Source organism: Aethalodelphis obliquidens, unplaced genomic scaffold, assembly GCF_003676395.1.
Source record: "Aethalodelphis obliquidens isolate GAN/ISIS:26980383/991018 unplaced genomic scaffold, ASM367639v1 scaffold23, whole genome shotgun sequence".
In the NCBI taxonomy this organism is placed as follows: domain Eukaryota; kingdom Metazoa; phylum Chordata; class Mammalia; order Artiodactyla; family Delphinidae; genus Aethalodelphis; species Aethalodelphis obliquidens.
In genome coordinates, this window is record NW_020837967.1 from 20,505,739 (window position 1) to 20,532,679 (window position 26,941).

The 26,941-nt window shown below is 39.4% G+C and overlaps 1 protein-coding gene across 2 annotated transcripts in view; it reads right to left on the reverse strand.

Moving 5' to 3' along the window:
• The window catches only part of ITGA8 (integrin subunit alpha 8), a 181,185-nt gene that overhangs the window by 10,353 nt on the left and 143,891 nt on the right, over window positions 1–26,941 (reverse strand). For both annotated transcript variants that reach the window (XM_027121954.1, XM_027121953.1), the window contains 3 exons: window positions 25,783–25,911; window positions 17,623–17,736; window positions 9,962–10,063 (listed from right to left, as the gene is read on the reverse strand). In XM_027121954.1, the coding sequence (XP_026977755.1) occupies window positions 9,962–10,063; window positions 17,623–17,736; window positions 25,783–25,911 (345 nt within the window). The remainder of the gene's footprint in view (window positions 1–9,961; window positions 10,064–17,622; window positions 17,737–25,782; window positions 25,912–26,941) is intronic.

The following is a 26,941-nucleotide window of genomic DNA, read 5'->3' on the forward strand; positions in this document are numbered from 1 at the left end:
TACTTCTGCTTTTTCATTTCTAATTCTGTTGATTTGAGTCTTCTGCCTTTTTTTCTTGATGAGTCTGGCTAATGGTTTATCAGCTTTGTTTATCTTCTCAAAGAAACAGCTATTAGTTTTACTGATCTTTGTTATTGTTTCCTCATACGATTTTTAATTTACTTCTGATCCGATCTTTATGATTTCTTTCCTTCTGCTAATTTTGGGGTTTTTTTAAATTCTTTTTTATCTAAATGCATTAGATGTAAGGTTAGGTTGTTTATTTGAGATGTTTCTTGAGGTAGGATTGTATTGCTATAAACTTCTCTCTTAGAACTGCTTTTGCTGCATCCCATAGGTTTTGGGTCATCGTGTTTTCATTGTCATTTGTTTCTAGGTATTTTCTGATTTCCTCTTTGATTTCTTCAGTGATCTCTTGGTTATTTAGTAGCATATTGTTTAGCTTCTATGTGTTTGTTTTTTTTCTTGTAATTGATATCTAGTCTCATAGCGTTGTGGTCAGAAAAGATACTTGATACGATTTCAATTTTCTTAAATTTACCAATGCTTGATTTGTTATGCAAGATATGATCCATCCTGGAGAATGTTCCATGAGCACTTGAGAGGAAAGTGTATTCTGTTGTTTTTGGATGGAATGTCCTATAAATATCAATTAAGTCCATCTTGTTTAATGTATCATTTAAAGCTTGTGTTTCCTTATTTACTTTCATTTTGGATGATCTGTCCATTGGTGAAAGTGGGCTGTTGAAGTCCCCTACCATGATTGTGTTACTGTCGATTTCCCCTTTTATGGCTATTAGCATTTGACTTATTGTATTGAGGTGCTGTTATGTTGGGCACATAAATATTTACAATTGCCCTATCTTCTTCTTGGATTGATCCCTTGATCATTATGTAGTGTCCTTCTTTGTGTCTTGTGATAGCCGTTACTTTAAAGTATTTTGTCTGATATGAGAATTGCTTCTCCAACTTTCTTTTGATTTCCATTTGCATGGAATATCTTTTTCCATCCCCTCACTTTCAGTCTGTATGTGTCCCTAGGTCTGAAGTGGGTTTTTTGTAGACAGCATATATATGGGTCTTTTTTTTTGTATCCATTCAGCCATTCTGTGTCTTTTGGTTGAGTGTTTAATCCATTTACATTTGAGGTAATTATCAATATGTATGTTCCTATTACCATTTTCTTAATTGTTTTGGGTTTGTTTTTATAAGTCTTTTCCTTCTCTTATGTTTCCTGCCTAGAGAAGTTCCTGTAACATTTTTTTGTAAAGCTGTTTTGGTGGTGCTGAATTCTCTTAGCTTTTGCTTGTCTGTAAAGGTTCTAATTTCTCTGTTGAATCTGAATGAGATCCTTGTTGGGTAGAGTAATCTTGGTAGAGTAACCCTAACCCTAACCCTAACCCTTTCATCACTTTGAATATGTCCTGCCACTCCCTTCTGGCTTGCAGAGTTTTTGCTGAAAGATCAGCTGTTAATCTTATGGGGATTCCCTTGTATATTATTTGTTGCTTTTCCCTTAATTTTTGATAGCTTGATTAATATGTGTCTTGGCATGTTTCTCCTTGTATTTATCTTGTATGGGACTCTCTGCGTTTCCTGGACTTGATTATTTCCTTTCCCTTATTAGGGAAGTTTTTTGAACTATAATCTCTTCAAATATTTTCTCAGTCCCTTTCTTTTTCTCTTCTTCTTCTGGGACCCCTATAATTCGAATGTTGGTGTGTTTAATGTTGTCCCAGAGGTCTCTGAGATTGTCCTCAATTCTTTTCATTCTTTTTCCTTTATTCTGCTCTGTGGTAGTCATTTCCACTATTTTATCTTCCAGGTCACTTATCTGTTCTTCTTCCTCAGTTATTCTGCTATTGAATCCTTCTAGAGAATTTTTAATTTCATTTATTGTGCTGTTCATCATTGTTTGTTTGCTCTTTAGTTCTTCTAGGTCCTTGTTAAACGTTTCTTGTATTTTCTCCATTCTGTTTCCAGGATTTTGGATCATCTTTACTATCATTACTCTGAATTCTTTTTCAGGTAGACTGCCTATTTCCTGTTCATTTGTTTGGTCTGGTGGGTTTTTACCTTGCTCCTTCATCTGCTGTGTGTTTCTCTGTCTTCTCATTTTGCTTATCTTACTGTGTTTGGGGTCTCCTTTTTGCAGGCTGCAGGTTCGTAGTTCCCGTTGATTTTGGTGTCTGCTCCAGGTGGGTAAGGTTGGTTCAGTGGGTTTTGTAGGCTTCCTGTTGGAGGGGAGTGGTGCCTGTGTTCTGGTGGATGAGGCTGGATCTTGTCTTTCTGGTGGGCCGGACTGTGCCTGGTGGTGTGTTTTGGGCTCCCTGTGAACTTAGTATGATTTTAGGCAGCCTCTCTGCTAATGGGTGGGGTTGTGTTCCTGTCTTGCTAGTTGTTTGGAATGGGGTTTCCAGCACTGGAGTTTGCTGGTTGTTGAGTGGAGCTGGGTCTTAGCGTTGACATTGAGATCTCTGGGAGAGCTCTTGCCAATTGATATTACGTGTGGCCAGGAGGTCTCTAGTGGACCAGTGTCCTGAACTCGGCTCTCCCACCTTAGAGGCTCAGGCCTGACACCCGGCTGGAGCACCAAGACCCTGTCAGCCACACGGCTGCAGCCTCCATCTGCCATTATTGTTGCTTTCTTTCTCTCTCAACAGCTGAGCATGATAACATACACCCTCTTTCTCCTGAACCGGGAGAAGCTGAAGGAGAGCTGGTGGGAGCAGGAGGGGCCACAGTCACAGTTGAGGCTTGACTCCAACAAAGTCAAAACAGCGCGAACCCCCTTCTTCCTGCGCCCTGCACCAACTTTCCCAGCATGTGAGCTGCCGCATCACTTTCGCCTTATGATACAGTTTTCAGAATGAGAATTTCAGAATTTTGGAACTACAAAGGGTCGTAGTGGTCATGCACTCATAAGCCAGGTACAGTGACCTAGGAGATAGAAAATCTGATGCCATGGACAATTCTGAGGTTTCTTGTAAATGTTTCTTCCCCCTAAGCTCTAAGTCCACTAAGGAAACAACATAGTTTTGGTCTGTATTTTGTGCATGTGTTAGAGATCACCAAAATTTACTAATAGATAATTTACAGGAACACAGGCAACAATACTTTTCCATGTTCCCTCTTCTGATTTACCTAATTAATATCTGAAATCACCTCCCAATGTTTCATTTTAACATAGGAAACGGTTCTAATTTTGTAAGTTAAAAAAAATGCTAAGCTAAAGGAGTTGAAATAAGGGCTGATGGTCTGTTCAAATTGTTGGTTTAATAAAAAGAAATGGAATGAGAGAATAGCTGCTGAGTTTTTGCTGAGTTTCTTTGCCACTTGGCTATTGCAGGCTTCAATGTCTTATCTATAAAACTAGTCTGTCGGCATACAGATGGCCAAAAGGCACGTGAAAAGATGCTCAACATCACTAATTATTAGAGAAATGTAAATCAAAAGTACAACGAAGTATCACCTCACACTGGTCAGAATGGCAATCATCAAAAAATCTACAAAAAATAAATGCTGGAAAAGGTGTGGAGAAAAGAGAACCCTTTTACAGTGTTGGTGGGAATGTAAATTGGTACAGCCACTATGGAGAACAGTATGGAGTTTCCTTAAGAAACTAAAAATAGAGCTACTGTATGATCCAGCAATCCCACTCCTGGGCATATATTCGGAGAAAACCATAATTCAGAAAGATACATGCATCCCAATGTTCACTGCAGCACTATGTATTTACAATAGCCAGGACATGGAAGCAACCTAAATGTCCATCGAGAGATGAATAGATAAAGAAGATATGGTACATATATACAATGAAATATTTCTCACCCATAAAAAAGGACGAAATAATGCCATTTGCAGCAACATGGATGGACCTGGAGATTGTCAAACTCAGTGAAATAAGTCAGACACAGAAAGAGAAATATCATATGATATTGCTTATATGTAGAACCTTCAAAAATGGTACAAATGAACTTATTTACAAAACAGAAATAGAGTCATAGATGTAAAAAAACAATCTTATGGTTACCAGGGTGGAAAGGGGGGAGGGATAAATTGGGAGATTGGGGTTGACATATGCATTCTACTATATATAAAATAGATAACTAATAAGGACCTATTGTATAGCACAGGGAACTCTACTCAATGCTCTTGTAATGGCCTATATGGGAAAAGAATCTAAAAAAAGAGTGGATATATGTATATGTATAACTGATTCACTTTGCTGTACAGCAGAAACTAATGTTGTAAATCACCTATGCTCCAATAAAAATTAAAAGAAAAAAACAAACCCCACCCCCCGCCATGGTCTACCTGTGGAAACAAGCAGAAGAGGTCACTCACAAAGATCTAATAATGATATTTGAAGGTTTTTTTGGCAGAAGTGATGGAAAAGTACAAATAAAATACCCCATTTAATACCCCATTAAATTGAACAGGGTATGCTTATTAGGGTGTCTAGAAGCAGAAAACAGCTTTACAAGGTATAATTACAAAATCTGCTGGCTTTCTGTTTGCATTTGCTTCCAAAGAGTCTGACAACAGTCTTAAAACAGTCTCAGAGAAGATGATCACTGATGTCCTTATCCGTTCCAAAATCTGAAATTCTCATCACCAAAACTTTTGCCAGTCTGCTCCTGGTAACATTATGTTCATTTGAAAAATACCATTTCATACCCTTTCTCTGAGCACTTTCAATGGAAGGATTATGCATGTCATGTACGTTCACCATCTGTAATTAACTAAGGGAAAAGGACATAGAGATTTAAAGGAAGGCAAACTCAGTGACTTTGCCCCCTAGCCTGCATTCTGCTGTCCTCGCCTGCTGCCTTTAGGACTTCTGTGTGGCACGGAGGCTGCCCGATCTCGATCTAAACCGGGTGCAGGTGCAGCGACCTTCCGTCGCCCCTGGTGGTTCCCTAAGCTTATCCAGGTTTTTCACTGCCTAGTCGAGAAGTTGTTACACTAGAGACAGTAGAAATACAGAACAACAGTAGTGCCCCAGAGCACTTCCTCGGATTTCTAGGGCTGAGGATTTAGATGGCTGCTGCTAGAACAGGGTGGATGAGTCAAAGGTAACACATCATTGGGAGAGTCACCCAGGTCTTGGAAGGAGAGGTCTTTCTGAGAACACATTGATTAGGGAGTCAGGTGACATATTCAGGTCTGTAAATGGCAACGGGGCATTTCATCTGCAAGTGGAAACAGGTAAAGCCAAGCTTTCCTGAGACTCAATACTCTGTATAGACGAGAAACTTGAACTCTACAGGCAAGCTTAAGAGAAAAGACTTAATTGATCACTTTTATGGGACCAGCGTTTATTTAAATTTGTCATAGTCCTGTGGAAACCCTAGGATGGTTTGGAAGAAGCTTGGTCACGAAATAAAATGTTGAAAAATACTCAAACTTTGTTATTTCTAATATTTATGTTTGGCAGCTCATTTTGACAAGCTCACAAGAAGCTTAGATTATCCACTGGATAAGAAATAAGAAAAGTAGGTCTTAATTTCTAGAGTTCCTAATGACTTAACACCAATTTATAGTAAGAATTTTTCATTCATTTCGAATAAGATTTATTAAACAGCCTATGTTCTCTGAAGCTCTGTTGGTATTATCAACAGCTCCAAGCTGGAACACTCTATAACTCTGGTGTAGATCAGTGCTCTCCAATAGAAATATAATGCAAGCCATGTATGTCATTTAAATTTTATAGTCATCACATGTAAAAAGAGTAAAAAGAAACATGGGGCATTAATTTTAATAATATATTTAATTTGACCCTAAATATCAAAATTATCATGTAATTGATATAAATTATATCAACATGTAATTGATATAAAAATATTCTTTCTTCTTTTTTCTTTTTTTTTTTACTAAGTCTCCAAGACCCAGTGTTTATTTTACACTTGCAGCAAGTGACAACTGCTGGATTTTTATTGGTTAAAGTAAAATGTAGTCTTACCCCAAAAATAAAGCTGCGTTTAATGGAAAAAAATATCTTATACTGCTACAGTTTTAAGGTTTACATTTAAGTGAGATAAAATGAAGTAAAACTACTAGTTCAGTTCTTCAGTCACTCCACCCACATCTGGGGGCCTCACCATCCATGGTAATGTGGTGAGTGGCTACCACATTGAACTGCACAGCTTGAGAACTTTTGTATAATCTCACACAATGGTATGTTGAGCCAGATTACCCAAGTCCCTCTTTATTAGATTCATTTATCAAGAAGGTGGTCCCAAGGTGGACAGTGGGGTGTATTTAGGACTAAAGCTTTACTTTAAGAACGTGGGTTTTTGACTACATATATCAACTGCTTTAAGAAAGAGTCACATTGAGTAACTTGAGTACTTAAAACATAGGGAGAAAAATTCAATTACATGCCAACTAATTAACAAACTGTTTTTCTTTTTTTTTTAATGTATCAAGAACCTATGGCTATTCACAGAATTAGTATAAAATTTTAACAATCCACTTAATATAACTGTCTGCAGTTTTAGGAAGGGGGATCCATGAATTGTAAGTGGTTTAGATGTTCTTAAAGCGATGCTAAGTAGGGAACATTTAATCTTACCTTTATCGTGTTGTAAATCTTGTTGTTCTTTATTATGTTGGAAAGACCATAAATAAGTCTTTAATATGCCTACATTTTATCGTTGACATTTATGATATGTTTTTGTATATTTTGACAAAATACCAAGGTAGAAGGAAAAAGCTCTGTCGTATTTGCAATGGTGATTAATGTTGATGTCTGTATTTATGTATCACAAAATCTTGTGTAAACATACTTCAGTGGGGTCACAAGAATGTTTTATATAAATGTACCAAGACACCCTACCTAGAGTGCCATTTAGAACAAAATAATAACATGAAGTGGACCAGCTGAACATACCTTTCAACAACATTCAAATAGCTCCTATGAGAAAAGAAGTCCTGTGATAAGTTTGAACTCCAGACAATTGTTTCATGTAAGGGATCCATTTTAAGATTCTGGAGTTTTGCTAACAACTCAAAGAGTCAAATGGACTCATAGTTGATGTGTGAGTTCTTAATTAAGGATTTTACTGAAATATTTTATAATAACTGCCTTTGGAGTTATACCATTATATCCTCTTCTAGATGTAAATTATTCGGCTTTAGTCACATGACACACAAATGCCAAAGTTTATGAATAGGCAAAAAAAGTGCTCAACTCACTGACTGATTTTTTTTTTCTTCTGCGCTGTAATGATTCAGCATTTAGTCATATCCCCTTTACATCATGCAACCTTTTCCTTGCCTCTGAACGCGACAAGTGTCACCTGGCACGGAGAGTTCATTTGTTACAAACACAGACACTGTGCCAGTAGCAAGTGGGGATTACTATTTTCTTCAATACGGAAAGTTTATCTAGGGTTCAAGAAATGGTTGCATTATGATCATGTTGAAAAGGAAGCACAGATAGACTCCTCATGGCACACAAGGACCTAGTAAAACAAGCAAATATTTTTGTCTTACTACCAAAGAAGGAACCGAGATGCTTTCCCCAGTGGCAGAGTATGGACTGGAGCTCTGATGATCCTTCAACCACCTAGTCCAACTGATTCTATCACCAGAAAGCAATTCCCTTCTGCTGGGTCCTTTTCAAGATAAGGATGACAGGATTTTTGAGAACACGTTCTAAGAAACAGCTCTAAGCACAGTCCTCTCAAATCAAGCCTGTAGGGCACAGCTAACTTCCTACTGGCAACGTCTCCTTCAGTCAGTCAGGGATTGGGAGACCTAAGAAGTTTTCCCATAACCTTTACATAAACGGTGCAGTAAATCATCTACATCAGATAACAAGACTTTTTAAAAGATGCAGGAACAAGGGTGGTAGGGACGGGGGAAGCATGTATCTGATCATTTTGTGGATCTTTTGAGATGAGTTGAGAACAGCAGGCTGGCACCTGTGGCCAGGACAGAAAGATGCAATCCTGTTGATGGAATTGACTGTCACATATGTTTCTGTTATGGAGCATGTGCTCAGAGAAGACAAAGGACCCAGATTTATCTCCCTTAGAGTTACAAGCCTTTGAACCTCCTTGGATGAGCATTCTATATTAAAAACCCAAAGCCTCTGTTTTCTAGGTTGAACATAAATCCAAACTCCGGCAGACATCTCGTAAGAGAAACAGAGGCCAGCTAAGTGAAGAAAGATGTGGCAGCATTTGCTCTAAATGCCACCAAAGTTTACTGAAATATTTTGACTGTGTGAATTCATGGATGTTTCCTGTTGGACATCCTGGACTTTGCTGGAGAAGGTAAGACATTTTGGGGGGGTTGCTATTATTGAGACCTGAGACTTAACTCGTTTTAGGTACAAAGCTAGAGCTTTTTATACATAATTTAAATAATCTTCTTAACAATACTTTCAGGTCAATGTGGTTAACAGCCTCAGCAAAGTACGTAGTGATTTCCAGAAGGTTTCCCCTTAGAGCAGGGTGGATCCAGGGTGAAGGCCAGGAGAAGCTGTTTTGAAATCTGTGGATTTTCTTCGATGCTGCCTGCCTGTGTTAGAGGTTCCCAATCCTAGCTTCACTGCAGAATCATCACTTGTAGAGCTTTCAAAGCGCAGTGGCAGAGCTCCACCCGACTCACTCAATCCTGATGTTTCAGATGGGCTCTGAGCACGTATAAACCTTAAAAGTCACATGGACGGTGATTCTTCGCATACTCAGGGTTGAAAATCACTCATCAAGGGATGAATTTAAATTACGAAAAGTAGATTAGGCTAGAAAGAGTAAATATTAGTTACCTTTTAAAGACCTAGGCTGAAGAGCAATTACGAGAGTATCGACTTTTACACCGTCCGAAGCAATGCTTCTCAAACATGACAGGGTACCTGCTGCCCTGATGATTTTGATAAAAGGCAGATTCTGACTCAGCAGGTCTGGAGTGAGGCCTGTTTCTGAATTTCTAACAGTTTCTTAGGTACTGCCGATACTGCTGGTCTGCAAAACACATTTTGAGTAACAAGGACCTGGGGACCAGAATCCAAGTCGAGGTTGCAGGTTTCTATGGCGTGACCAAGAGATGAGGTTTACATGTTAACATTGTTTCCTGGAGCCCTGACTGTGGTCACTGTCACTGTTAAAGGCAGAGTTTTGGTGACCGTGCCTGTTCATCCCCCGTCATCTGTTCTCCCCTCTGCTCTGCGTGGCCTTGCCAGGTTGCCAGCAGTTGTGCTGTGACAGATATGTGGGTGTCAGTAATGTTTAATAGCCTCAACTGAAAACCTGTTTCATTCAAATGAAGCTCAGAGTGTACTTCTTTCTTCCCCCAGATATTACTGGTCTTTGCTTAGAAAGGAAAGATAACTGTTCCTGTAGCTGGTCTGTGGCAACTGTCTCTAAGGAAGAGAGTCTCCCTCATCCCTCACTCACCAGCTGTCTTTTTTTTTTGGGGGGGGGGGGGGGGTAGTACACGGGCCTCTCACTGTTGTGGCCTCTCCCATTGCGGAGCACAGGCTCCGGACGCGCAGGCTCAGCGGCCATGGCTCACGGGCCCAGCCGCTCCACGGCATGTGGGATCTTCCCGGACCGGGGCACGAACCCGTGTCCCCTACATAGGCAGGCAGACTCCCAACCACTGCGCCACCAGGGAAGCCCACCAGGCTGTCTTTAAAATTACAATCGGTATGACTTCATTCTGATGATCAAGACTATCTGGACTTCTTTCAAACAAAAGAGCCTAATTCAAAAAATGGTATTAGTCCTGAATTTTGTGGGAGAGGGGTAGAAGTTTACAATGAAGGTTTAAAAATTTGATCAAATAACACTAAGGAATTTCCAGACTGAAATAAGAAAATAGTGATCTGAAGCGGGAAACTTTTCTCAAGCCACTGTAATAAGCATGTAAACCTACCACAAGCAAAACAGTGATTTAAAAACTAATTTCAATAAAATGATTTGTACCTAATATATTTTAAGATACTCACTGCTATGCTGCCTTCAGGGAGTTTGGCTGGCTGGTCTTTATAAGGCATCTTCTTAACTTCAAAGGACACCAGGGATGCAAGAGAATAGGGATCATTTTTCCTCTGAAATTAGAAACATTTAGTTAAGTATAGTCCATGTAAAGCTTTTAAAAGTTATATTGGCAGCCAAGCGGTTGTTTTTCATGTTGTCCATTTCCAAAGCAAAATTTCCTGCTTCCTTCTCTCTTCCTTTTCTCTCTTTACTTTTTCCGCATCCATCTATCCATTCATGATCCATTCATCATCTCCCCGTCCACCTTCTGTCCATCATCCACCCATCCACCCACCCATCACCCATTCACTATCCATCCAACCAACCATTCATCTTCTTATTTCTAAAGGTAATTCATCTTATGAACAAAAGAGTTGGCATAATAAGGTTAAAATAAAAACAGAAAAGCAGAGTTCCTAAAAGGAGTAAGCACAAGTGCCATTAGAACATAACAGGGAGACATCGTGGGTTACAAATTCTTGTTATCTGAGAGAAGGAAATATTCTAGGAGAGGGACTGCTGCTAAGTTGCAAAGAAATTAATCACATTTCATCTTATACAGAAGACCCTGAACAGATCTCTCAGTCATGGCGCTATTAGGATTTTGGGTTGGTTAAGGAACTGTCCTGTGCACTGTAGGATGTTTAGCAGCTTCCATGGCATCTACCCACTAGATGCCAGTAGCACCCCTCACCCAGTTGTAACAATCGAAAATGTCTCTAATTACTGCCAGTGTCCTCTGGGGAGCAAAATCCCCCTGGTTAAGAACCACTCACCTAGAACCATACAGTGTTTTTGACAGAACTTTTCAGCAAGTTCTTTTTGTTTAATCGGTTCTCATATTAACCGTTGATTAAGGTCAAGGGAAAGTATTTAAGAGTAACTCAAGGAAAACCATTCTGAGAACTTAAGCTCCTGTGGTTCTCCTGCGTTTAGCTTGAGACAGTGATGAGATCTATCCAGGGGTGGGCTGTAGCTGGCTCATAATGGCGCTGGAGAGCAGAATGTTAAAATTTCAAGAATTTTGAGTACCTGTTGTTAAATAGAGCCATTATTAAAACAAGTTATATATACATAAACGTTAGTAAATTATATTTTTAAAAAGGTAATAAACACTCTAAACTCAGTACTTAGCAATAATTTTATTGCATTTTACTATTATCTATGCTCTTGATATTATTTAAGTCTATTGTATCTGTAGGGGAAATACTATATGATGGTGTGCTGCTCTGCATCTCTTCCCAACTCTGTATTCGGTGATGCCATGTTGGCAGCTTGAAACTGACCATGGCGGGAACAGTTATACTATGGGAATCAGCAAATGTTACATTTCAGAGTTTTTTTCCCTCCAGAAAGTGGTTTATTAAACATTTACTAGCACTTCACCATCTATAATCCAATGTTGGGTTTCTTGAGGCCAATCCAACAGGTTGCATTGTAATAATTTCAATATTTTTACAAATTTATTTTTCCCCTGTGGTTCAATTTTTTCTCCCTTCAGTAAACCCCATTTCTTCTACGTGCTGAGGACAGGCTAGAGTATGCAAAACTTTTATATATACTTAAAGTCACTACTTCTTTGGCTTTTTTGTTTTTTTCTATCCTGACATTATAGGGTAAGCAACTTTGTCCATTTGGAAAAATTCTTTTTTCATCGTTATTCTTCCTGTGTTTTCTTGTCTCCTGGCATTTCCATTTTAACTGAAAGCTGGATTTTTGTTTGTGTGAGAAGTGTTTTTTTAAAATGTGGAAATCTTTGCTCATAAAATCTTGTGTGTACTTGATTTAAATCTACTTTCCTTAATACCATGGCTGATAGAAGAAACATGACAAATTCTGGTAATGAGATTCTGTGCATAAGGGTTATAATAACATATTCAAATGTGTGTCCAGGATCCCAAACCTTCAAAGAACAAGTTTTCTTTAGTCTCCAAGTTCAATAAAAAAACACTGATAGAAAATAATTCCCTTGCTCTTGAAGTCATACCTTTGGGAAACAAATCATGAGAGAACTCTATCTCCGAATCAACTCTAGATGGAAAGTTTTTGTCCTACATGATTCTGCATTTATGAACATGGAAGTTTCTTAATGAATAACAAATGAACTTAAGCATTTGCAGAAATAGAGTCACAGATGTAGAAAACAAACTATGGTTACCAGGGAGTAAAGGAGTGGGGGAAGGATAAATTGGAAATTGGGATTGACACATACGCACTACTATGTATAAAATAGATAACTAATAAGGTCCTACTCTATAGCACAGGGAACTCTACTCAATATTCTGTAATGACGTATATGGGAAAAGAATCTTAAAGAGTGAATATATGCATATGTATAACCGATTCACTTTGCTGTATACCCAAAACTAACACAACATTGTAAATCAGCTATACTCCAATAAAAATTTAAAAAAAAGAGAGATATGGGATTTGAAGTCTCAAATGTGGAGAAACATGTTTCTCTGAGGGGATTTTCTCTCACTTTCCTTTAATCCCTCTACTCTTGGCCATTTTGAATCTTCCTCACATTTTCCATTCATCACCCATATTTACCGTCATTTTCCTTGGTTCACAAAACACTGTGCTTTGCTGAACCTCAGAAACACCTGGGATCAGGTTCACAGATTGTGATTCAGGAAGTCTGCGATGAAACTATAGTTGCCCTATATTGTTTGGAATTTCCACATTGTCGTTCAGTTTTTTATCTTTCTTGATTATTTTCTTCCCCGACAAGATTACCCAAAACTGGAAGGCATAGAGTGTGGAATATAATAAGGCTTATACCTTCCACAGCACCTGGAACATTATGCCTGGAAGGGCTTCATCAATCCTGCTTGAGTGACAGCATGAATGGATGGTGAATGAACACATCAGATGGCTGGGTTATCCGATGACCCTCCTATCCTATATCCACCCATTTGATAGCACCTTATAAAAGGTTTAATTTTGTCAATTATTGAATTAGACCTCCTCCCCCATAAATGAGATTAGGAAGTTCAGGAAGTTGTAAGAGAAGGTAGTGACATACATTGAGGGCTGCTGATCATAAGGGGCTATGGACACACTCTCACCTCCATTAGCTAATTCAGCGATGCAAATGGACACAGTCTGGGACCTGAACAAATCTGGTGGTAGGCAAATAGACTGTAAATAATACAACTCATAGATTGATCTATTCTTTATTTTAAATTATTCTCCAAAAGCAATGTTTCTTCCACCCTTTTCAGTAGAAAAATGCATTTTTTTTCATTTTTCTAAGATGCTCTGAAGCTCCACGGAATGGGAAATATGAGCTATTAAGCTCTGATCTAGGTCAGCACCAAAGATACATGAGTCCTGTGTCTGTAAGTCAAAAACCTGGTACAGGTAAGCATTTAATTCATGAGCACAGTCCTTTTATTGATTCCATGTTCTAAGTTGAATGCTTTCAGCAGTGCTCTTTACATAACTATGATATTATTCTTATGTTAAAAAATCATCTCTTCTTCTGCGTGGCAATCTATTGCTGTAATGGCCATCACTGCCATATTGTAGGCAATTTAGGATTAAAAAAGCAGCTGGAGTTAATATCCCTTGACAATATCTTGAACCCTCCACATGCCCCAGCTAGCTATTAATCCTCAGAAAATGCCCTATCCCTCTGTCATTGCCACATCATTTAAACTGTGGTTGGCAGCCCACCACCTGCCTCTATTACGTACTAGTGCACAAAGATTGGCTTACGGTCATGGTACTAATAAAAATTACAGAGCTGGGAACAAATGGAGTGGAGAGTGAGGCTTTTAAGTTGGTGAAAGACCTAGTGAGGGTGGCTGGGACCATGAAGAGCTCCCCCGCTGCTAAATTCCTTCTCAAGAATTATTTTTAAACCACACACCCATTTTATAAAGCCTGTGTTTAAATACTCAGTATCTCCCAGAAACAAGGCGTTGTAGGACAACAAAACTTAAAACAATTACTGGTCAAACTTTAAGCTGTTAAAGAGGTTGCTCTTTCAAGCAACAATCACAGCACAGATCATCGTGTAGAATTAAAGGCCAGTGTGCGTGTTTACCCTGTGGGCAAAGCCAAACACAATGCCGCAGATCACGTCAGCCGAGAATCGTAAACTTTCTCTCCCGGATTAGGAAGGCAGAAAATGTTTGCCTCCTGCTGGGTTGTGTGACAAAACTATTAAAGACTTCCAGGATGTAGTATATTCTTTGAGCGGCAGGCCGGCGGCAGTTTGCAGTAATGCTCTCCTCTCTAGCCATCAGCTTCTGAGACTGGTATAAGCAGAAACAGTGGAAGTACAGAAGTTTGGGCTATGGCTGTGGGTAAACATGAAGTGATGTGTGCCAGTCTCTCCTGAATCTTTGGAAGCGTCACTTTGCTCTGGTAGAACCTCAGAATGTCCCTGCAGGTTGTTCTGGTCTGACTCTACTTGTGCTAAATAGTTATTGTTTAGAAAATCCTAGAGGGAAGCAGCCGCACAGCACAGGGAGATCAGCTCGGTGCTTTGTGTCCACCTAGAGGGGTGGGATAGGGAGGGTGGGAGGGAGACGCAAGAGGGAGGAGATATGGGGATATATGTATACGTATAGCTGATTCACTTTGTTATACAGCAGAAACGAACACAACAATGTAAAGCAATTAGACTCCAATAAAGATGTTTAAAAAAAGAAAATCCCTCAATTGCTGTTGACTTCTTCCATATCCACTGGGTCTTCAACAGGTAGATAAGATGCAATTTTCTTTTCTGTCTTTTTTTTTTTTACTTCTACATCGTGAAAGTGCTTTATTTTTTAAACTTTTTAAAAGATTTACTTTATTGAAGTATAGTTGATTTACAATGTTGTGTTAATTTCTGCAAATTGATTGCAGAGCAAAGTGATTCAGTTACACATATATATATAAATATATATATATTCTTTTTCATATTCTTTTCCATTATGGTTTACTACAGGATTTTGGATATAGTTCCCTGTACTATACAGTAGGACCTTGTTTTTATCCATTCTATATATGGTAGCTTGCATCTGCTAACCCCAAGCTCCCAATCCATCCCTCCTCCTCCCCCCTCCCCCTTGGCAACCACAAGTCTGTTCTCTCTGTGGTTCTGTTTCTGTTTCATAGATAGGTTCATTTGTGTCATATTTTAGATTCCACATATAAATGATATCATATGGTATTTGTCTTTCTTAAAGGTGCAATTTTCGCTCCATAGGTCTTCTACTGGAACAGTATGTTATGCACAGACAGACGTATGTCATCTGAAATAGTCATTTCCCCCTGGACTGTAACGCCGTAATGATTTTAGTCCTGCTTCATTGAAAAGCTGTGCTTCCTCATTTCAGTAGGATGTGATGCCCAAAGTAATAGGAGGGGTGGATGGTTATCATTTAGACTGTGTGGGCTTGGGAATTCATTAAAACTCATCTCCCTCAACTCTTAGAGAAAAAGTAACAGTCAAAAAGCAGAATGGCTGTGAGCAATTTGATGGCATGCAAGTGGTACCTGAAGCAGTGCCTGGCACATAGTTGGCAGTTGGTACTTCATAAATATTCACTGAGTGAATGAATAAATCATGGTTTAACAACAACAGCAAAAGGAAATTGTGCACTGCCCTTCTCCTTAGGTCAGTTGTTCAAAGCCAGGAATGATTTTGCCCCCAGGGGACACTGGCGATGTTTGCAGACATTTTTGGTTGTCACAGCTCCGGTGAGAGTTGTTACTGGCATCTAGTGGGTAGGGGCCAGGGCTGCTGCTAAGCAGCCTATCATGCACAGGACCAGCCCACAGTAAAGAATTCTCTGAACCAGAATATTAATAGGGCTGAGGTTGAAGAATCCTGCCTTAGGTTAAAAAAAAAAAGAATGCTTCACAAAAACCTTTTTAAAAATACTTTTAATTTTCCTCCTCTTTATTTTAGAAACAAAATTATATAAGATTTGTGAGACTACCGCAAGTATTCTGACTCATAGAAAACATGAGAATCTAGAGCTACAAAATTCTGTAGTATTAGCTAGACTCAGAAGGATTTTATCATTGGATTTTCTATGGTACAATGAGTCAAATGAGTTTTCTGGTAGTTAAAATATGGGCAAGAGTGCATCGACTTGAGGAGTTTTAATTTAGCTTTTTTCCCCCAAATCCTCCCCACACAACAAGGTCACAACACAGCAGTCTCATTTAAATAAATAGCAATTTCCACGTGGAAAAATTCATCTGCTTAGTATAAAGGAGATTTTAAACCTTTAAAATACACACAGCCAATATAATCATCCTGGGAAGTATGGGAGGCCACAGTCCAGACAAGCCAAAGCAGTGAGGAATCTACAATCAACGTGCCTGGAACTTTACCGAGAAGCTGTTCTGGCTGAAGCCCAGGCTGTGGTATCAGCAGACAAGAAGAACTTTCTAGGACACTGTCTCTTCCCCTGCTAAACTATTTATATTTGAATTTTTCTGGGGATATGGCTTGAATTACGTTCTTGTACTCAGCATCATTTCATTAACTACTATTTACCGAGGAACTACTAGATAGTGTTGAGTCAAACAGATTTGTTCAAATCTCAGTTACTGTCTGACGGTCTTAGGGACTGAGGATATTTAAATTGTGTTCACTTAACATATCACACACACACACACACACACACACACACAATGGAATACCATTCAGCCATAAAAAAGAAAGAAATCTTGCTTTTTGCAACACCATGGGTGGACCTTGAGAGCATTATGCCAAGTGAGATAAGTCAAACAGAGAAAGAAAAATAGGGTATGAACCCACTTACACGTGGAATCTAAAAAAAGCCAGATTCATAGAAATAGAGAACTGATGGTTACCAGGGGTTGTGTGCAGGGGAAATGGATACATGATGTTAAAGGAACAAACTTGCAGCTAGTACATCAATAAGTCCTGGAGACCTAATGTACAACATAGTGATTATAGTCAACAATACTATAGTATAAACTTCAAAGTTGTTAAGAGCCCATATCTTTTTTTTTTTTTTTTTGCGGTACGCAGGCCTCTCACTGTTGTGGCCTTTCCCATTGCGGAGCACAGGCTCCAGACGCACAGGCTCAGCGGCCATGGCTCACGGGCCCAGCTGCTCCGCATGTGGGATCTTCTTGGACCGGGGCACGAACCCGCGTCCCCTGCGTCGGCAGGCGGACTCCCAACCACTGCGCCACCAGGGAAGCCCAAGAGCCCATATCTTAAAAGTTCTCAACACACACACACACACACACACAAAGGTAATTATGTGAGGGGACAGAGGTATTAACTAAGCTTATTGTGATAATCATGTCACAATATATAGTATCAAATTGTCATGTCGTACACCTTAAGTTTACATAGGTCATATGTCAATAAGATCTCAATAAACCTGGAAAAATATCAAATTCACCTGATGGGAAAGATGACCAGCTGATCTAGGCTGTATTCCTTCCATTTAATTTTTTAAAATTAAATTAAAAATTTTGAAAATTAATCTAAAAATATAAAAAATTTTAATGGAAAATATAGAAAATCAAAACATTAAAAAAGTTAAAACATCTAAAAATCCTTTACAAAAAAGCTTCCCTCTGAGCTTTTGAGAAGAGGTTTCCTGTGAGTGGCACGTCAGTGCTGCACTGTTTCTCTTACCTGGAGAAATGTCTTGGCCCATAACCGTGACCTGACTTTCAGGACAGCGCTTTCTCCTCCCCCTAGTTGTCCCACTGCACAGGAGATTTGTAAGCACTCGATATTTGTACAATTCTGCAAAAAACAACAGCAGTAGTGACGAACCAGTGTCTTTAAATTGTGGTAGAGAATCAACACCGAAGTCAGTTTATTTACATTTTGTTTCCTCAGAAGTCATCCCTTAATCCATAAACTTTAAATAAAGAACAAGTACACTGAAATGATCAAGAAAAAACACAGTTTGGCAGGAAAGATGCATCAATGTTAATGGTAATGTAGAGCTAAAACGGAACATAAAATACAACATAAAATTTAAGCTCTGTTCTAAGGACTTTAAAACAATCTTCCCACATCAGTGACTGAACTGCTGTTTCATATTATCAGAACTTGGGAAGATATTTCTTATAGACAATCACAACACCTGACCCTGGACTAAGTAAATCCTGAAAAAGCTTCGGAAGAAGGTCCATGAGTCCATTATCTCAGAGACCCAATGATATTAAGCCATTGACAGGTATTTGTTCCATAGCATTATTCTATCTAAGTTACTTCCTGGTTATGAGGCAGAATCTCCTACAAGTTCCATCCATTAAGCTGCATTTATTTACTTATTTATTTATAATTTTTATTGGAATATAGTTGATTTACAATGTTGTGTTAGTTTCAGGTGTACAGCAAAGTGAATCAGCTATATACATACATATATCCACTCTGTTTTAGATTCTTTTCCCATATAGGTCACCGCAGAGTATTGAGTAGAGTTCCCTGTGCTAGACAGTAGGTTCTTATTAGTTATCTATTTTATATACAGTAGTGTGTATATGTCAATCCCAATCTCCCAGTTTATCCCTCGCCCACCTCTTTCCCCCCTAGTAACCATAAGTTTGTTTTCTACATCTGTGACTCTATTTCCCTTTTGTAAATAAATTCATTTGTACCATTTTTTTAGATTCCACATATATTAAGCTGTTTTTAAACTAGTCTGTAGGGTTGCCTAACTTATAATGGGTAACTTTTAATATATGAAGTGCATATTCCTAGAAAGAGTTCATTATGATGACATCCTATCGAATTGTGTTTTTCTGATTGGATCCCAATATGTAAATCGATGGACACCTCGCAATTCATTCTCTGTGTGCCCATGGATAGGATGATACTTCTTGAATTGTACCCCCTCACTGACCTGGATTTATCTTGTGGATCGTGCTTTATTCATTTTCCACCTCTCAAGCACTGATGCTCAGTAAGCATCAGTTTATTGGATATTATGTGAAGGAGTGGACTGAGGCATCTCACTTTAATGACACTGATAAACCACAGAGCAACCTGAGGAGTGTACTATTGATACAATTAGAAACTGTTTTTGGACTTCCCTGGTGGTCCAGTGGTTAGGACTCTGCCCTTCCACTGCAAGGGGCACGGGTTTGATCCCTGGTCAGGGAAGTTTCCACGTGTGGTGTGGCCAAAAAATAAAACGTAATTCTCAACTTAAAAAAATGGTTTGAAAAAAAATAAAAACCTTTTCTGAGAACCTCAGAATTCTCCAAAAACAAAGCAGTCAGGATTGTGTATCTGATAAAGTCCAGTAAGGCCAGATTTCTCTAAGACATTTCCAAATACAGGTGGGCTGGGCCGTTCTGGTTCCACTAGCTGGGTGCTGAGAGGTTTGGGGCCTTGTGCCTTGAGCAGGAGCAGGGATCTCAAAGTTCTACAGTTTGTGCCCCTTGTGAGGACTCTCCTGTTTGCCTGTGCTCCGTTACTGACGTGCTGTGTATCACCAATCCCACCCTCTGGAGGCAGAAGAGGGGAGTCAGAAGGAGGTAATTCTTGTAAACTCCCTGGGATGGTGGTCCCTGTTAGCTAGCTCTGTTGGAGGGTTTTTGGAGAAGGTGATGCTCAGGATGAATCTTGAAGGGCGAGGAAGAGTTACTTAGCCGTATGAGGTGAGGAGGGCATGGTTCTCCTGTATAAGACCAGGGCATGTTCAGAAGAGAGGAGAAAAGGGTATTTGGGGGGTGGGGTGGGCAGGTGGAGATGAGATAGGAATGAGGTAAAGTCTAGGTGGTAAAGAATCTTCCTATTTGCTAAGAAGTTTCAGTTTGATTCAGAAGGTCCCGGGAAGCCCATGAAGCATTTTAAGCCAGGGATCTAATCATGTTTGTATTTTAGGGGACGGGTGGTAGGTGAGGAAGAATGGAGGGAGACGAGTGGGAGGCAAGGAGGTTGATAAAGGCCAAGTGAGAAATGGCCAGAGTCCAAGTGAGAAATGTGGGGCCCTGAACTGACGCAGTGGGACTGGAGAGAGGAAGATGAATTCTAGAGAAGTTTAGGAAGTAGAATAGATCCTTGGTGACTAATCAAAGGTTGGGACGAAGGAGAGGGAGGGATGGGGGAGCTCTTTTGTTTGGGGGATTGAGTGAATGGGTACTGGCTTTCCTGAGATTGGGAATGCTAGAGAAGAGGCACATTTCGGGGGGGTCATGGAGACAGTTTTGCACATGTTGGGGCTGGGGTCGATCAGACATCCAGATGGACCTATACAGTCTAGAGTGTAGTCAGGAGGGGCTAAGATGGCAGAAGGCGCACCTAGGCCTGACTGGAGTCACACAAGGGTCACACAAGAAATTTCTCTAAAAGAGCAAAATCGGTGGGAGAGAAGAGGAGGGGGCTGAGGATGGAATCCTGAGGCACAGGAGCATTTAGGGATGGGCAGAAGAGAAGTCGGTGAAAAATTCCAAGAAGGGGCAAGCCAGAAGGCAGGAAGAGAACCAGAAGAGAATGTTGTGGGGATGGCAAGAGATGAGATGATTTCAAGAAGTGGTCAAGAGTATCATATGCTGAGGAGGGTCAGAAAGATAAGGTTTCTGTACCCTGAGTAGTGAAAGGGAGGAAAAGAAAGCTTGGAGAGGAGGAGATGGGATGAAAAGTACAAAAGCAGCGGGGACCCAAGATGAGAAAGGCAAGGATATTCTTAGGCGGAGGAGAAATTATAGTTCCATGTTAACAGATACAGATTTTTCCTATGCAAATTAGAAATTATGATCCCAACACAGGATGCTGGCATTTTGCACTTTCAAATTCCTAATCAGAAATGGTATTCAGTAAGTTGTTTTTAACTAAACAAAAACTGTAGGAGGTCTTATTTAGCTTTTGATTTTAAAATAAACTTTGCATAATCACTCTCTATCCCAAACTGTTTTGACTTGAGGACATGGGGAGGTGGATGATTTGCAATTTTTGAACCAATAAGAGAGAAAGGGAATAAAACATGAGTTAGCAAAATCAGATATGGAAATAAAGGATCGTCTTGCTCTCATCTGTAAATAATACGTTTCTACGACATTCAGAGGTTAAAAATCGTCTTGTATTAAAAAGCTTTAATGAGACAGAGAAGGAGGGAAAAAATCTGACCTTACAACAGAAGTGAATAAAATATTCAAAGGAATTTTAGTTATTGAACTTCATTGCCTCAGCGTATGCATGAGAAATACACCAAAGTGGAAAATGGAAAATATATTCGAATCTTGATTTTCCAAATTGTTGGTTCCCATAGGTTTGGACATTGGTTCGCCAGAGGGCTTTCTCATTGGCACTGAATATGAGAATTCTATAGCTGTCAGCTATTGTTTTCTTTTTTTAAAAAAAATCAAGAAAAAGAGGGAGAGGACTCAAATCAATAAAATTAGAAACGAAAAAGGAGAAGTTACAACAGACACTGCAGAAATACAAAGCATCCTAAGAGACTACTACAAGCAACTCTATGCCAGTAAAATGGACAACCTGGAAGAAATGGACAAATACTTAGAAAGGTATAACCTTCCAAGACTGAACCAGGAAGAAACAGAAAATATGAACAGACCAATCACAAGTAATGAAATTGAAACTGTGATTAAAAATCTTCCAACAAACAAAAGTCCAGGACCAGATAGCTTCACAGGTGAATTCTATCAAATATTTAGAGAAGAGCTAACACCCATCCTTCTCAAACTCTTCCAAAAACTTGCAGAGGAAGGAACACTCCCAAACTCATTCTATGAGGCCACCATCACCCTGATACCAAAACCAGACAAAGATACTACAAAAAAAGAAAATTACAGACCAATATCACTGATGAATATAGATGCAAAAATCCTCAACAAAATACTAGCAAACAGAATCCAACAACACATTAAAAGGATCATACACCACGATCAAGTGGGATTTATCCCAGGGATGTAAGGATTCTTCAATATACACAAATCAATCAATGTGATACACCATATTAACAAATTGAAGGATAAAAACCATATGATCATCTCAATAGATACAGAAAAAGCTTTTGACAAAATTCAACACCCATTTATGATAAAAAAACTCTCCAGAAAATGGGCATAGAAGGAACCTACCTCAACATAATAAAGGTCATATACGACAAACCCACAGCAAACGTCATTCTCAATGGTGAAGAACCGAAAGCATTTCCTCTAAGATCAGGAACAAGAAAAGGATGTCCACTCTCACCACTGTCATTCAACATAGTTTTGGAAGTCCTAGCCACGGCGATCAGAGAAGAAAAAGAAATAAAAGGAATACAAATTGGAAAAGAAGAAGTAAAACTGTCACTGTTTGCAGATGACATGATACTATACATAGAGAATCCTAAAGATGCCACCAGAAAACTACTAGAGCTAATCAATGAATTTGGTAAAGTTGCAGGATACAAAATTAATGCACAGAAATCTCTTGCATTCCTATACACTAATGATGAAAAATCTGAAAGAGAAATTAAGGAAACATTCCCATTTACCACTGCAACAAAAAGAATAAAATACCTAGGAATGAACCTACCTAGGGAGACAAAAGACCTGTATGCAGAAAACTATAAGACACTGATGAAAGAAATTAAAGATGGTACAAACAAATGGAGAGATATACCATGTTCTTGGATTGGAAGAATCAACATTGTGAAAATGACTATACTACCCAAAGCAATCTACAGATTCAGTGCAATCCCTATCAAACTACCAATGGCATTTTTTTACAGAATTAGAAAAAAAATCTTAAAATTTATATGGAGACAAAAAAGACCCCGAATAGCCAAAGCATTCTTGAGGGAACAAAACAGAGCTGGAGGAATCAGACTCCCTGACTTCAGACTATATTACAAAGCTACAGTAATCAAGACAATATGGTATTGACAGAAAAACAGAAATATAGATCAATGGAACAGGCTAGAAAGCCCAGAGATAAACCCACACACCTGTCGTCAACTAATCTATGACAAAGGAGGCAAGGATATACAATGGAGAAAAGACAGTCTCTTCAATAAGTGGTGCTGGGAAAACTGGACAGCTACATGTAAAAGAATGAAATCAGAACACTCCCTAACCCCATACACAAAAATAAACTCAAAATGGATTAGAGACCTAAATGTAAGACCGGACACTATAAAACTCTTAGAGGAAAACATAGGAAGAACACTCTTTGACATAAATCTCAGCAAGATCTTTTTTGATCTACCTCCTAGAGTAATAGAAATAAAAACAGAAATAAACGAATGGGACCTGATGCAACTTAAAAGCTTTTGCAAAGCAGAGGAAACTACAAACAAGACAAAAAGACAACCCTCAGAATGGGTGAAAATATTTGCAAATGAATCAACGGACAAAGGCTTAATCTCCAAAATATATAAACAGCTCATGCAGCTCACTATTAAAAGAACAAACAACCCAATCCAAAAATGGGCAGAAGACCTAAATAGACATTTCTCCAAAGAAGACATACAGATGGCCAAGAAGCACATGAAAAGCTGCTCAACATCACTAATTATTAGAGAAATGCAAATGAGAATGGGCATCATCAGAAAATCTACAAACAACAGATGCTGGAGAGGGTGTGGAGAAAAGGGAACCCTCTTGCACCGTTGGTAGGAATGTAAATTGATACAGCCACTATGCAGAACAGTATGGAGGTTCCTTAAAAAACTAAAAATAGAATTACCACCTGACCCAGCAATCTCACTACTGGGCATATACCCAGAGAAAACCATAATTCAAAAAGATACATGCACCCCAATGTTCATTGCAGCACTATTCACAATAGCCAGGTCATGGTAGCAACCTAAATGCCCATCAACAGACGAATGGATGAAGAAGATGTGGTACATATATACAATGGAATATTACTCAGCCATAAAAAGGGACGAAATTGGGTCATTTGTAGAGACATGGATGAATCTAGAGAGTGAGGTAAGTCAGAAAGAGAAAAACAAATATTGTATATTAATGCATACATGTGGAACCTAGAAAAATGGTACTGATAACTGGTTTGCAAGGTAGCAATTGAGACACAGATGTAGAGAACAAACGTATGGACACCAAGGGGGAAAAGCGGTGGGGGGTGGTGGTGTGATGAATTGGGCAATTGGGATTGACATTTATACACTAATACATATAAAATAGATAACTAATGAGAACCTGCTGTATAAAAAAGATAAAATTAAAAAAAAAAAGAATTGAGGTATAATTGACATAGAACACGATTAGTTTCAGGTATACAATGAAATGATTCAATATTTGTACATATTGTGAAATGAGCACCACAATAAGTCTACCTAACACCCATCACCACGCATAGTTACATAATTTTTTTTTCTTGTGATGAGCACTTTTAAGCTCTACTCTCTCAGCAACTTTCAAATATGCAGTATGGTATTATTAATTGTAGTAACCATGCTGTACCTTACAACCTCATAACTTAAATCATTGTTTTCTGTTCTGTCATTCTTCCTGGAAACTTTTAAAAAATAATAATATTAGTTTTATTAATTTATCCTAAACTGCATAGCATATAGATTCCCTACTCTTATGTTTTGAAAAATATTACAGTGCCATAAAAATTTACAGGAACTTGAGTCATATCTGCCAACTGCCATAGCTTTTTGCCATGTAATTGCAGGTACTTCTATCGATATTATAATAAATGTTCCTCTCTTGATTTAAGTTTAACTGATTATGTTAGACTTGCTCCTTGCACTTTGTGGCCATTTCCGTGTTTGAAACTGTATGGTCAAGATGAAATAAATACATGTCAGAGCATGTTCAAGACATACATTTTCACTAATTAAATTTTTATTGTCTTTTCAGTGGGATCTGGGGAAGAAAACTAGGCAAATACATGTGTTCAGTCTGTCATCCTGACTTGAAAAATTCTGTTTTATACTGCTGTTTTTCTATATATTTGGTTACTTTTTGCCCTACCCATCCCTATGTGTCTCTACTTGTGAAGCGCTGGGAGATTATGTTGGCTTTATTATCGTTTATTACTTTGATCAAAGATTCTTGAGACAGTACACTCATTATATGTCAGGTCTGGCATAAATTTTTTAAAAAGACATACATTGAAAGAAACCACAACGTTTTAACCTTTTTTACACATACAACCAATGGCATTAACATTCACATTGGAATGAGTGGGAAAACTGAATCTAAAATGCTGAGTTATGGGACTTCCCTCTCCGTCCACTGGTTAAGACTCCGTACTTCCACTGCAGGGGGCAGGGGGTTGAAACTTGGTCCAGGAACTAAGATAAAATAGTGCATGACACGCAGCGTGGCCAGAAAAAAAAGCTGAGTCATGAATGCCGTCCACAGTTTCACGAAGGGCTGACTAAGCTCAGGCTAGATCCACCACAGACCCCACTGCTTTGGGCCCAGGAAATCTGCAAATACCATCCTCGATTCTTCCACTGGAGCAGAGAATTGTGAGAGTCAGGAATGGACACCCCAAGGACCCACTGCATGGGCAGTGTTCCAGGCTCACTTCAAACTCTCACCAGTTCAGTGTCTGGGGACCGGCTGATGACTGAATCTTTGTCTTCTTGAAATGCATGAAAGGTCACCTTTTATGTTTTCATTGTTATTTCTCTCCTGTGGCCCCCAGGGCAGGTTCAGAAGAGTGAAAAGGTTATATTACAAAAAATAAAAAAAAAAAAAGTAGTTGCTTTCACACCTACAATACGTACTGCCCAAAATTTGGGCGTATCTGAGCCTGGGAGGGGACTGAAAAGCAGTACTTGAAGTTAAAACCACGTGCATTTGGGAATTCTGTCCAATCCAAAATCTGCGCACTGAGACAACTCACCAGGACCTTGGCGGGGCTCTGTCTGTGAGGCTCCAGCGCAGGCACGTCTCTCTTCCTGACCAGATGAGGGATGGTGGAGTTTCTCAAAAAGGCGCTCAGCTCGGGGGTGTCTTCGGCGGGGGCAGCGGGCTGCAAAGAGCGAGCCAGAAACAGCACATCAGGTACATGAGCGCTCGGCACCTTTTCACTTGCCTTGAGTGCTAGGCAATTTTTTTTTTCTTGACTGTGATTCACCTGAGAATTCAGACCCGTTCTCATTGACCAGCAGCATACGCATCAGCAAGAGGAACCACGCTGGCGGCAAACAAGCCTTTCCATTCTCCACTTACAGGAATCCCTGAAGCCCGGGGAATGCACTCCTGGAAAGTTTATCTTTATAAGCATAAGATTTTAAGCAGAAGTGATTTCCCCATAAGGGCAGAGAGGGTGGAAGTGACTTTCTAAGCGTGAGCTGTCATTTTCCCATTACTTTGCTCTCATTGTCGATCAGGGAACCGAGGAACATTCTGTGTGGTGAGATGCATCCTGAGGTGGCAGAAAAGTGAGGTGCTGATGGTGGGGAAACAGCCAGTTGTGGTCAAGGACTTGGGCGTGTCTGGGCCCCAAACCCTGTAGCTGTTAAGTAGTGCTCCCTCAGGAGAGAGCTGTGTTGCAATGAACATGACTCTTCCCTAGCACACCACGTGAGCAGTGTGCCATGATGGAGCTTGTTTTCAGCCCTGAGTTTGTTTTGCAAGTGTTCCAGAACTTACGATGTTATCTCAGGCTCCGTGCTGGCCCTATCTGATCACCGAATAAATATTTTGAGAATTCCAGTAAATCACACATAGTATCCCATTAAAATTCTTTATTTTAGACCGACTGAATATAAAACCTAATTTTTTGCTCCCCACTACCTGTCCCTGACAGCACATCTTCTTTTGCCCAGTCTTTTTTTTGTAGTCACAGGAAGAATCCTAGTATGCTCGTCTCCTTGGAATGAAAAAAGATATGCCTACACTGCAGCTGAAATGATAGGGGTCATCATGTCCTAAGAACCTAGAAAAATCTACTGGATAAACAGAAAGATAGAGTCCAGGCTTCTTGGTATGACACAGCCCCCTATATGCTGACCTCCGTCTGCTGCACCAGCCTCCCCCTTCATCAAGAGGCCCGGGCA